This window comes from Coffea eugenioides, chromosome 8 (assembly GCF_003713205.1).
Source record: "Coffea eugenioides isolate CCC68of chromosome 8, Ceug_1.0, whole genome shotgun sequence".
Taxonomy (NCBI): domain Eukaryota; kingdom Viridiplantae; phylum Streptophyta; class Magnoliopsida; order Gentianales; family Rubiaceae; genus Coffea; species Coffea eugenioides.
In genome coordinates, this window is record NC_040042.1 from 31,979,943 (window position 1) to 31,992,938 (window position 12,996).

General features: G+C 35.5%; 1 protein-coding gene across 1 annotated transcript; it reads right to left on the reverse strand.

The window, feature by feature from the left end:
• Positions 1–7,105: 7,105 nt before the first annotated feature.
• LOC113781212 (transmembrane 9 superfamily member 8-like) lies at positions 7,106–12,642 on the reverse strand. The gene is made up of 7 exons (XM_027327089.1): positions 12,311–12,642; positions 9,495–9,659; positions 9,305–9,414; positions 9,112–9,220; positions 8,915–9,027; positions 8,668–8,818; positions 7,106–8,430 (listed from the first exon to the last, which is right to left on the reverse strand). Exons 1-7 carry the CDS (start codon positions 12,452–12,454, stop codon positions 7,273–7,275), a joined length of 1,950 nt encoding a protein of 649 aa, XP_027182890.1. The 5' UTR covers positions 12,455–12,642; the 3' UTR covers positions 7,106–7,272.
• Between the last annotated feature and the right edge of the window lie 354 nt (positions 12,643–12,996).

Here is a 12,996-nt window from a genome sequence, read left to right on the forward strand (position 1 = left end):
TCCAAATTCCAAATTTTACAGGGTACAATCTTCTTATGTATGGCATAGGCTCTTCTTTATTACTAACAGTTCATAACTTTTTGTTTTGATGTCATAAGCAAATCAAGAGCCTACTGGTGAAACTTTAGAAGCACAACGAGCTAACCACTCTACTGGTCACACTTCAGAACCAGTCCCTCAAGGAAAGCCGGTTGATAATCCCAATCCATCTAAATTAAAAGTTTCAAAGAGAAAAGCATATATTCAACCAACAATGTCTAGTGTCAACAGGGTTATCACTAGAAAAATTGCTTCTTCTCAGGTATTGATTAATATTGATTATTTGGGAAAATCTTTTAATTCCACGACCCATATAGCCTTTTTTTTTTGTGGTGATGTATTGTATGCAAAATAAAATCATGATCCGAAAAAATGAAAGTGATGGACATACGTGCTTGAAGTCATAGATGGAACTAAAATATATATCTTGAAGGGAAAATTTTAATGTATCCAAGCTTAAACATACAACCTAAAATATTTTTAAGACTTTTGCCGGGAGGGGGGGTGCTGAGAGTTTAACTTTATAAAGAGTGTTTTTGAAAATTTTTAATTTTATAAAGTAGGAAAATTAGATTTTATAAAACTTGAGGAGCGAGGGTCCTCCCTGTCCCCTAGTTCCATCGCTATTTGAAGTATCTAAAAAAGAAAGGTTTTTCCAAATAATGTGTATCCAAATACAAATTATGATACTATAACTCTCTTAAATCGATTATTCTAATGCTCCACAGTAATCAAAATAGCATATTACACTTAGTCCCCTTTTATTGAAAAAAAAAAGTTGCCACTTAACTCTTTTTGGATGTTTAGGATCAGTACAAAAGTCTACTTGTTTAAGTTAGCATACATTTCTTGAAATAAATTTTGATTTTGGTATACATTTTTGGATCTTTTTTTCCTACCTTTTTTAAAAAATTAAATAAATTATTTGTGAAATTTATGCTTTTTTTCATTAAAATAACTAAAGTTCCCCTCGCCTTTACATCTCCATTAATTCAGTAAAGGTGTTTACATACAAAAATAGTGAAAAATACTATTGCACTCCTATTTTTGTTAATCACACTCCCACTATCATTTTAATCGTATATTTTTCATTTATTAGACTATATTATAAAATAAATGACGGGAATGGAAATAATATTTTCCAAAATAAATAATGAATACAAATTTGTTTGAATCTTCTAATAAGTAAAATATGTTGTTCGATCTTGTAACATTTTCTTTTGGTTAATGTTAAATTGCCTGCCATACATAACGATATCAACTTGGCTAGCTTAAAGATGATAATGATACATGCCGAACATAACTATATTTTTTTTTGTTTGCTTTCCTCTCAAAAACAAAAATATTAGACCTTTGCTTTCATATATTATTTATTGTATGCAAATGCGCTTAACTCTTTAGTTTGTTTTTGAATTAGATACATTGTATATTGGTCAAATAATTTTAGCCCTTTTTTATTATAATTTATAAAAATTTCCCATTGAAATAACTAAATTTCCCAGTGCCTTTACATCTCCATTAATTCAGTAAAAGCTGTTTACATACAAATATTTATTTTATACTAAAAACTTTTCATATTTATTTCATTTTCATTCACTACAAAAATTCTACGTTCAATTTTACCAGTCCCAACTATAAATAAAGTATGTTATCAGTGTATTGGTGACCCTGCGCGTTGCGCCACAAAAACTAGCAAATGTAATGCTCGCAGCTTCACATAAGGTGGAACAAAGTACACGTTGTTGGGAAGGAGCAATAGGTAGTTGAAATGAGAATTGAAGTCAAGTTTTAGGTAAACATTTGAAGTTCATAACCAGTAGACGCTTTTCAATTTGTATTATACAGTTCCAATAAACAATTTTATTTGCAATTATATTTAAGAACAGTCACAAAAGCAAGGCGAAAACAATCAATTTAAAAGAGGTGAGAACCCAATATCAAACTATTGATTATATACTTCATCAGCACTAATTTTGTTCGAACTCTTTACAATTGAATGCTAAACAATCAATTGAGTAGACACGCTTCCGGTACCTGGCGGAGAATGCTAAACATCAGTAGGCAAGCGGAGCTTTCTATGGTCTGGAGGATTCGGGGGGGTTCATGTCATTTTTTGTATGATAACTGGTTGGGGAGTGGCGCGTTATTTCTTAAGGATACGGTGGTCCCAGCCCTCTCTTTTAACGACTTCATTGAAAATGGGAGGTGGAGCTCAACTTTGGTATCCCGAGCCGTCCCTCTCCACTTAATTCCTTCTGTCTTACTCCAACCGATTCCTCGCGGTGTGCAAGCTGATGAGGCCATATGGAGGTTGACTTCGTCTTGCAAGTTCTCAGTGGCGTCGACTTTTGAGGAGGTTCGACAGGCTCGCAGCTCTTCGTTCGTTCACTCTCATCTTTGGCACCCTCGCATCCCTGTGAAAATATCCTTCTTCATGATGCGTTTGTTGTTGGGGAGGTTACCATTCCCTGATATTCTATGTAGGATGGGGTTTCAGATGATGCCGGCAAAGTGTGTGTGTTGTCCTGATGGAGCAAGCGAGACGGTGGAACACGCATTTTCCGAGGGGCAGGTCGCTAAGGAGGTTTGGCAGTATTTTACTAGCATGTGCAGTCTCACGCATGGAGGGTCTTCTTTGAGGGCTAGAGTAGTGGCTTGGTGGATGTCGTCTCCGCATTCAGCACACAAGCGGCTCATTTTCGAGTTGATGCCGAGTTTCATTTGCTAGCACATTTGGAGGGCAAGGAATGCATTGATGTTTGACGAGGCTCGGATGCACCCCACTACTATTGGCCAAGCTGTTCTTTCGGATATAAAGTCAGCAATGGAGATTCAATTTAATACATGGCTTGGTTTGGTCTCATTCCCTCAGCTTTATGAATGGTCGGGAAGTTCAGGCAGTACGATTACATTTCAGCTAGTGTGGTGGAAGGCAAGGGAGCCAGGCTGCCTGACGCTGAATACGAACGGATGTTCCAAAGGTAATCTAGGCTGGAGTGGTGGCGGGGGTATCTTACGGGATTCGTTAGGAGGGCCTAGGTTGGCTTTCTCGGCTTTCTTTGGATTGTGATCGAGTTTACAAGCGGAAGTCCTTGCAATTTTAACCGGCCTTTGGATATGTGTGGAGAGAGGGTTTGTCAATGTGGAAATTCAATCAGATTCTCAGGTATTAGTGGGGATTATTCAACGCCGTTTCTAGTGCCCGTGGCAGATCCGGAATGAGATAGAACAAATCTGGGACCTGACAGTGGACGTGACAAGAGTCTCTCACTGCTACAGAGAAGCCAATTGTGTGGCTGATATTCTAGCTAATGTGGGTGTTACTCACCCGCAACAGGATTGTGTTATCTACGACGATATAAACGTAATTCCAAAGCTAGCAAAGGGGGAGGTTCGATTAGATAAGCTAGGTATGTTATCTGTTAGGAGAATAGTACAAGAGGTGGAGAATGTAGAGCATATTGGGGACACTCTGTAACTTTGGTTTTGGCTTTGCTCCATAAATAATAAAGCGAGTTCTTTCAAAAAAAAAAAAAAAAAAGAAAATGTTTAATTAAAATTAGTGAAGGAAGACTATGAGACAATACTCTAATAAACTAAATATCCTTAATTCACCGGACTCTAATGAACAATTAGACTAAGTGCAAACTTAGAAATAAACAAATCTTAATCAAACTAAAACTAAAGCAAATCCAAGCTGTAAATCCCTCCTAAATGCCCACAAGTGCACTGTCATTCCTTGTCTAAGTCCATTCTTCACCACAACCTTGGTCCAGTTAGTGATCAATGCAAAGTTGTAACTTATTTTACCATCTTTTTTACCCATCTCCCATCGTCTCAGGTTCATTCTGCCTTCATCAAGGGATGGATCAACAAAAATGGCATCAATTCCAAACTTCCGGTTGGGATCCCAAAACGAGCCTGCTCTTCAGCAGTCAGAAACCCATTCTTGATCTGCTTAAATGGCACCAGCAGCCTACTGAAATGCATGTTCACATCGGTATCTGTTAACACCTTTTGAAACACAAATACAATGCTTTCCTCTGTCAACTTCCAAAATTCTGTTCTTGAATTTCTCTGGAGTAGTACTGATAGTTGATGTTGATGGGCCATCAGGATATCTAGGCTTCCCTTTTGCTTTCTTGGAACGTGGCATCTCTATTTCTTGATGATCAGTACAATTTTCTTCACTGGGTGATCTCAGTCTCTTCAATTGGGGTTTCCTGATTATATTCCCATATGATAACAGAACGTGATTGCCATCATCTTCTTGATGTTTGCCTTCAAAATCAAACTGGGGGGAAATTGCTGAAGGAAGTTCCTTGGACAATAATGTGTGGTTGGAGCCAGCCTTGTTTATCAGCGATCTTTTCCCTTTTGTGAAGTTGACATCAATTTTATCAGAAAGAAGCTGAAATCCAGTGACCCCAGTTGAATCATTCTGGATTGATGAGTCCTCTGTTACTTTTTCCCCAAGAAGCTTCAAGAAAGTAGAAATATTTCGCCTGAGTTTCCTTTCTTTTTCCTCCTCCGCGAACCTGATCCTCTCTACTTCTGCAACTGCAACCAAGATATGAAATTTATCCCACTTGGGATCCAATTCAATACTCGAATAATCAAGACGGTGTTCGTCATCATTACTACTGCTCTTCCCCATCTCTTTATTCAATTTTTTCTTCCTTGAGTTTTCAACGACTGGAATTGAAAACCCTTTTTCAAGAATCAAGAATCAAACTCAAGAATACTTGCTGAATCGAAAAAATAAACACCAAGAATTCAACTTTTAAAGAATAAGTAACATGTTCTTCCTTTCTCTATTGTACTAAGTATGTATAAAAGAATTAGCCTTCCTAGTAAGTGATATATGTGATTTGATGAACTTCGGAAAGCGATTCCTTTCTCTACCATTCTAAGTATTAGTATAAAAGAATTAGCCTTCCTAGTACGTGATATCTGTGATTTGATGAATGTTGGAAAGTGATTCCTTGCGGAATTTGGAAAGAGAGGAGCCCTGATTTTAGTTTCCTAAATACCGTTTTGGCCAATTGGCCGCTGTAGAACCTTTTGGACTGAAATCTAAAATTAAAAATCTAAAATTGTTAAATTATTAAATTATTAAGTGCTAAATCTAATATATTTTGACTATATATCATATTAAACGATAAATGAATAATTTATCACTTATTTTTTAAAGTAAGTTTTATCTAGAAAATTCAGTGTCACTTAATTAATTCAGATGTTCAATTTTTCATTATCAAACGTGTCTAAACATATTGAAATCTAAATTCATTAAGTTTAATGCTGAATTGGATTATTAAACAACGTCTAAATCTCCCCCTTATGTAAAACAATTGTTATTTAGCTGTTTTCAGCGTATTTTTTATTAGCATAACAAATCTTGAAGTTAGCCTATAATTCTTGAAATAAATTTTGATTTTGAAAGATATTCTTGGGATCCTTTTTTCTCTAATTTTTTTCATTTTTAGCAACTAAATAAACTATCTATGAAGATGATTTTTTTCTGTTACTAAGATGACTAAAGTTTCCATCGCCTTTAAATTTTCATTATTTATTTATTTATTTATTTATTTTATAAAGGTCGGGAGGAGTGGAATTTGATAAACGTGGAATAGAAAAAAGAGATTTGAATCCGAGACATTTATTTCCATTGGTTTAATAAAAAAAACTGTTTACATACTAAAATAAATAGTGAATAGAATTGATGGCTTTTAGACAAGATGTTGAATTACTAAATTATGACGCAAAAGCATAACAGCTTCATTGGTTGTTTTGGTGGCTTAGCAATAGAAAAAAGAACTTAATTTGACTAAATAAAAAAGTTAGTGCAGGTACCTCCCAAATGCCCACAAGTGCACTTTCACCCCTTCTGTTAAGCTATTCTTTGCACTACCTTAGACTAGTGTGATCAATAAAAATTGGATTAATCTTTCCCACACTGATAATGTATACACTATCAGCGTTAAATAAATGACGACTATACAAAATTTAAATTTAAAATCTAACTTTTACACCTATGTTATGTGTCTAATGATGATATTGTATACATTGTCAATGTATATAAAATTTATTCATAAAAATTGGGCAAGTGTTTGATAGATGGGTATAAGGATTAGGAAAGATATCAAAATTAGTGAAATCCGCACCTATTGTTTGCCAGATCATTCTCGCAATCATTCAATGAAAATGGAAGTCATTCTTGCAATCATTCCTTGACTTATGAATTGGGTTTAATTAATTAACCCTTTAGTACAATGAAACCAATTCTGGTTTCATATCAAAGATGCAGTGACGAATGACTAACCACCAAACCTAAAATGGCGTTTATCCTCTGTTCTTTTACATGACCAATTTCTTCTAATGTAGAAAGATTTCGCCTCAGTTTTGTTTCCTTTTCCTCCAACTTTTCCCCTTTTTAAAAAAAAAAAAATTCAAAGAAGAATACAAAATTAAGAAAAACATGATATGCATTTGGAGTCTACATTTCAACTATCAATGACTGGACAGCAATTTATCTTAATCTTATACTAATTCATAAAGTTTCCTAGGCATAATTTGAATGGATTATAAGTTTCAACACCTTAAAGGAGATCATCATTAAAAATCAATTTATGCAACAGCCATTGCTAATAGTAAATAATATTTCCTTTTTCCAAAAAAAAATTAAAAAAAAAACTCAAATGATCAAGAAAACGCAGAAAGGAAGCATACAAACAGCCTTGAATACTGGCAAGTGCCATTGGAATACTAACCAAAACCAAACTGCAAACTCCTTTGCATCAGAGCTATATGTTGGTTTGGTTCAGATCTTATAAATTATAATTATCTTGTCTTTTTCAATATGGGAAGACAAAAAGGTACGATTTAACTCAACATCACAATATATGTCAAGTTTTATGAACATCTTATCCTTGGCTTAGAGAATAAATTGATGTATAAAAATCTTGTTTAAAATGTATCAAGGGCCAAACTGACATGAACATACAAGAGTCAAAGGGAGCAATGTTTTAACCCTTCAAACACCAAGAAGGCAGTAAAAGTTATTGAATTGAAGAAAGAATGCAACAATAAAATGCTTCTGTCACTTACAAAAGTATGACATAATGTAACCTCTAAAAGGCTAGAAGAATAATTCTCTTTATATCTTTAAAGTAATGGTACATTTTTTGCTTACTCAACCAGAAACTCTCTAACTTCTGAAAATTTTCATATTCATTAATCAATCTTCACAGAAGAGTAAATAAGCCTTGTGAACCAGAAGCATGCATAGAAGCCAATGGTGCCTGTAAGCACAAAGAATGCATATGAAGCGATAAGCATGTACCCGAAATACAACATCCCTGAGACAGGCTTACTGATGTCAAGCTTAGTGAAGAAATAGAAAGTGGCGTAGAGAAAGAGGTACAGCGCCGAGGAGCCAGATGTCAGATAAGATCTCCACCACCACAAGTAATCTTCACTACATAGTTGGAAATAGCAAAGGACCACGGTTATTTCAGCACAAGTGACAATCAGAATGATGAACACGATGAACAGGAATCCAAATATGTAGTAGAACTGATTCAGCCAGATTGAGGTCAGAATGAAGAAGAGCTCGATGAAAACAGCTCCAAATGGGAGTATGCCCCCAATCAAAGTGGAGAAAATAGGGTTCATGTACCATGCTTGCTCTGGTATCTGCCTGGGTATTTTATTTGTCTTCACAGGATCCTCAATTGCTGGCTTCTTGAATCCAACATAACTGCCCACAAAGACAAGTGGAACTGAGATGCCAAACCACAGAAACACCAAAGCAAACATCGTTCCAAACGGCACAGCCCCAGATGATTTCTGCCCCCAAATTAGTGCATTTAAGACAAAGAAGATCCCAAAGACAGTGGCCGGGAACAGGAATGAAGTCCTCAGTGCAATTTTCTTCCACTCAGCTCCCTTAAACATCTTGAATAAACGGGTAGAGGCATAACCAGCGAAAAGACCCATGAAAGCCCAAACGAATAGCATGGCTGTCATAAGCCCACCACGATTTGAAGGAGAAAGGAACCCTAGGACAGCAAACATCATTGTGACGAGGACCATCCCAAAAAACTGCACACCAGTACCCACATAAACACAAAGTAAATCTGACTTCTCTGGGGGCCTGAAAACATCCGCATGAACTAGTTTCCAGCCTGTTTCTTCCTGGGCCTCTTCCTGGGTCTCAAGTTCATTATACTTGGAGATGTCACGGTAAAGAGTCCGCAGCATTATCATTGCAACCATGCCAGAAAGGAATAGGACAATCATTAAAGAATTTACAATCGAGAACCAATGGATTTGATCATCATTCATCAGCAGATATGTATCCCATCTTGAGGCCCACTTGACATCACTTTCCTGCAAAGACAATCAAATTTAAGCAACCAGACACAATCATATCATGTTTAAGAGATGAAATAGAGAAAAAAATAAAGGGATTTATGGTCAAAAACCATATAAACCTCCTGGTAACAGAGATGTCTAATTCAGCGGCAAATTAGATTATGGGCCCAAATCATTGGAATTTCCTACATAGTCTAACTAAATTGATGACTAGATCAGTTAGAAAGCAATCTCATATGTGGATTAGATTACCTCAAAATTGACATCATATGTAAATATGACTTCCTGTTTATCTTCAACCTCTTGTGGAGCATTTGAGTTGGAAACAGTTCTCTTTGCATGTGCATCACAGGTGGTCAAACGATTATTGCCACCCCATTTTCCATCATATTCATGCTTGACACTGGACATGTATGTACCAGATCGTTAGTGGGAACTGTAGAAGATAGTGAACACACAGAATATCTGAACAATCAAGTAAGGTCTCTGAAGAACCAACCTATATGGATTAACTTCAAAACCAACAATCCTAGCTGAGTCAGTCTGCAAATCTTTATGATACTTAACTGTAAATGATAAGTGGTTGTTTAAAAAAGATTTTTCTTCCTTGGTCTGCAAAATAATCAAACACTGACTTAGAAAAGGGGGGAATGGATGAGATTCCAAAAGAGTTATTATCATAGTCAGTTTACTCACACCAGCATATAGACCCTTAAACCCCATATAAAAACCAAGCTGATATACAGGAGGAGCTTGTTGTTCCACCCTCTGAATGGGAACAACCAAAGGAAGATTATCAAGGATCCTGCCACATAAAAGCATTTATATAATACCAATCAACTCAGCAGGAAAGTCAATAAAGACAAATTTTGATAATATATTCACCTACATGTTGACACGATACTCGTCATCAATCTTTTCCTTGAACTCTTTCGCTGTGTTCGCATCAAGAATAAGTCGACAAACAACATGGCAAAGTTCTGGTTCCCTCATTTTAAACTGCAAAACCAGATGGAACTGTGAGTTGATGAACAGAACAGTCAAAAAATGAAGTTATTATTCACTTATGTAATACTAACCACGTATGGCGAGTTCTCAATACGGTCACCACGAAGCACTTCCCCAAGATTTTCTCTGCTATCGACTATGCTTTCTGGATGACAAAAAGGAAGAGAATAATACGAATATGGAAGCTGAGTCTTTGTTGAAGTCAGCTTGTTCACTTTCACACTCAAATTAGCACCCTGAAATGACCACCAAAAAGACAATGAAAATTATCTATATAGCTGGGACTGTCTTAATAATGAGATTACTGAATAATACAGGAGAAGCTGAACAATTCAGGGAAACAATAAATAGTACAATACCAACTTTACTGTCTTATGCATCATTAACATTAAATATTTTCTTTATGCATATGCCTTCCATATTATTGAAGATCAAGGCTTAATAGTATTTGACTTTGCTCACTAATAGAATTTTCTGAATTGATTTGATGAACATAGGATAGGCTTTTACCCAGAAACATAGAGGTAAGCGAGAACTCCAGCATTTAACAATTATTTCTTAACAGCAAAAGATTTGCTTAGACTTTCAACCACAGAAATAGAACTTCTACAAATAGGGGTAAAAACAAGTTTCAGTTAGAAGTCAACAAAAAACTAAACCCATATCACTAATTTCATGTTCTGGCTCAGCAGTATCACTTTATTAAACTAATTATGAGCTACATTTATGGTTGTTGGTTAGTCTGCTGATGCATTAACCCCAGAAGCCTGAAAAGTTAAAAAGTCAAGCTCCATTGTGACCCTTGATTCCAGAAAAAGAAGCATCCTGCAAGAATCAACCATGGTCATTCTCTCTTCTTCTTCATCTTCTTTTTTGTTCTTTTTTTTCTTGCTATCCTAGTAGGCAGTATGCTCCAAAATGTGAATTGCCAGTATTCCCAACGTCCCTATTTATGCTGACTAAAGAGTTCTCCATCCAAATAAATACACTACTCAGACTGGGACGAAAAAAAAAAACCATTACTCCCTAGTTTACTCAGGTTTAATCTTCTTCTTCTCCTTTAAATCCTTTGACAATCATAATGAGAGGCTACAAAAACAAAACCACCACTTATGACAATAACAATGACGAAAATTAAAGAAGTCTCGAAGATGCTCAACTTCACAAACCACAAATAGCATACAAATGGTGTTATTGTTGCCTAAAACTAGACATGCATTCTACATGCAAATAATTAGATGTAAAAGCAACAATGAATAGATAAGAACAAGACATCCATTTCCATCATGTCAATATTCATCAATGACACTCTTACAACCTTTCTTTGATGTGCTAAAGCGAGGACAATAACTTGTAGAAACATAATGGATATACTAAAAGCTACATCGCATTGATAGGATCTCTTTTGTGCATATCCAACATCAACTTGTATATAAGTTATTCTTGTTCTTCAATCTGAATTCAACCTTAATGACTTTGTCTCCAATCATTCAACTTATTTCTTGCTTCTGGTTTCTCATGTTATCTCACTTCCCCTCTAGAGTAAAATCAATATAACTGTTCACAAATGAGACGGCCAAGAAACCTGACTTCATGAAGGAAATTTATTCCAATACAGAATAGGAAAAACTCAGTGGCAAAGAATGTTGTACAACTGAATGGTTGAGTTGCATCTTTAGCATTTAATGGTGGTACTATGCCAATAAATTACCCTACACCTGATAAAGGTCATAGCTGATGTATAAATGCCTAGACATTCACAGCGACCAAATCACCAATCACATAAGAATATGATGCCCAAAACAAGAAACCAAAAAACAAAATTGCTGCTCACAATCGAGCCAAAAAGAAACTTTAAAGTTTCATTAGGTCAAACTCATAGCACATACAGAATCGAAGATCCCATACTTAATATTCTTTTTTATCCAATTTGGGCCTTTAATTCTTAGTATATTCTGGTACATGTCATTCTGAAGGCTGTGCACAGAACCATTGCATTACAGATATGTAGTTAACAGCTTTGGGCCAACTAATCTGTGCCTGCAACATTTGAATAATATAATAACACAGTATATTCGTATTTTGCCTCCGAAATGCGTATGCCCAAGAAATGAAGCTCTGTCTTTGTTCGCAAACAATGCAACACTGCAGAATCCAGAACTAAGGCTATTGATTTCAACACTCTTCATGCTTATTATCCTAACTCCATATTCCTCTCCAAGGTGATCTGAAATTTTTCATCAGGAAGTACCACTAACTATACCAACTAAAGAGGACTGTCTATTCACAGACTCTTTACATTTTTCTATTTCAGCATCTCATTTCCAGAGCACAAAAGGATCACCACGAAAATGCTTCAAGTATGATCACAATCAAATTTGAACCAAACTAGGATCTTAATTCAAAACCACATCCAAGACTAAGTCCCTCCTCCTCACATTACTTTATTACAAAAGAATCACCTTAAAAATGCTTGACTGGTTTTTTTAACCAGAAAAGAGAAAAGGAATTTAAATTGCCAACTCCCTATCAAACTTTAGTTACATGTATCCTATTCAATTCATACATTAAACCCACAAAAACCTTACCTCCATTTCACTTTCTCAAAAATCCCTTAAAAAATAAAACCATTTTCTCTAATTAAATCTGTAAACTCAAACTTCTACTCAAATTCAACAATGCCACCCAAATGCGACAAATCCTAGAATGCCCAATTAAAGAAGAAAAATCACAAAACCAAGAAATCCCAGAAAAAGAACAGATTTTGGCAGGCCGAAAATCACTCTTTCACATACATCCATACAGAACTAATAAAAACAACAAATGGGTTCTGCGAATCTTCAAAATGCAGATAAAATCAACATATCTAAAATCATTAATTTTATACCGTATGGAAGTCTTCAGGGGCGACCCCAGGAAGGTAAAAGCAGTAAGCATTGTGGATGCAAAGCAAAAAGAGATTGATGGCCAATGGGATCACTTGTTTTTGCACGAATTCCATAGATCCACCACCACCTCCTCCTCTTCCCATTGCTGAATATTTGTCTCTATTACTATCGCTCTCTCTCTCTCTCTCAATTTCACACGCAGAAAAGCACACAGAGAAGAAGGAGGGACGTAAGGATTGGTTTCAGATCCACCGTAATGTATGAAAACACTGAACAGAGAACGGGAAAAATGGGATTTTTGGGTTTTCTCTCTTTTTTTTTTTGTTTTCTTTAATTAAAATTATTTTTTGTGAATTAATGTCTATTTTGGCTGGGTGCCAGTTGCAGCTTTTGGCTTTCTTGGGATATATTATACTTGCCTCCTCCAGTGTTTTTGTAAATATGAAGACTTCCCCTTTTCTTATATAGAAATTTAAAATTGCTTTCCATGATAAAATTTTATAATTTTTGGAATGTCTTTAACAATTTCCTATCTTATCTTTCAAAAAAAATAATTTCTTCTTTTATATTGCACGAGTAAAATTATTCATTGTATTAGAGTTAATTTTTATCATATAGTGTAGGATATGAGGTTTTAAGAAATAGATACTTAGAATGGTGATAAATAGCTTTGAACATCTTACTT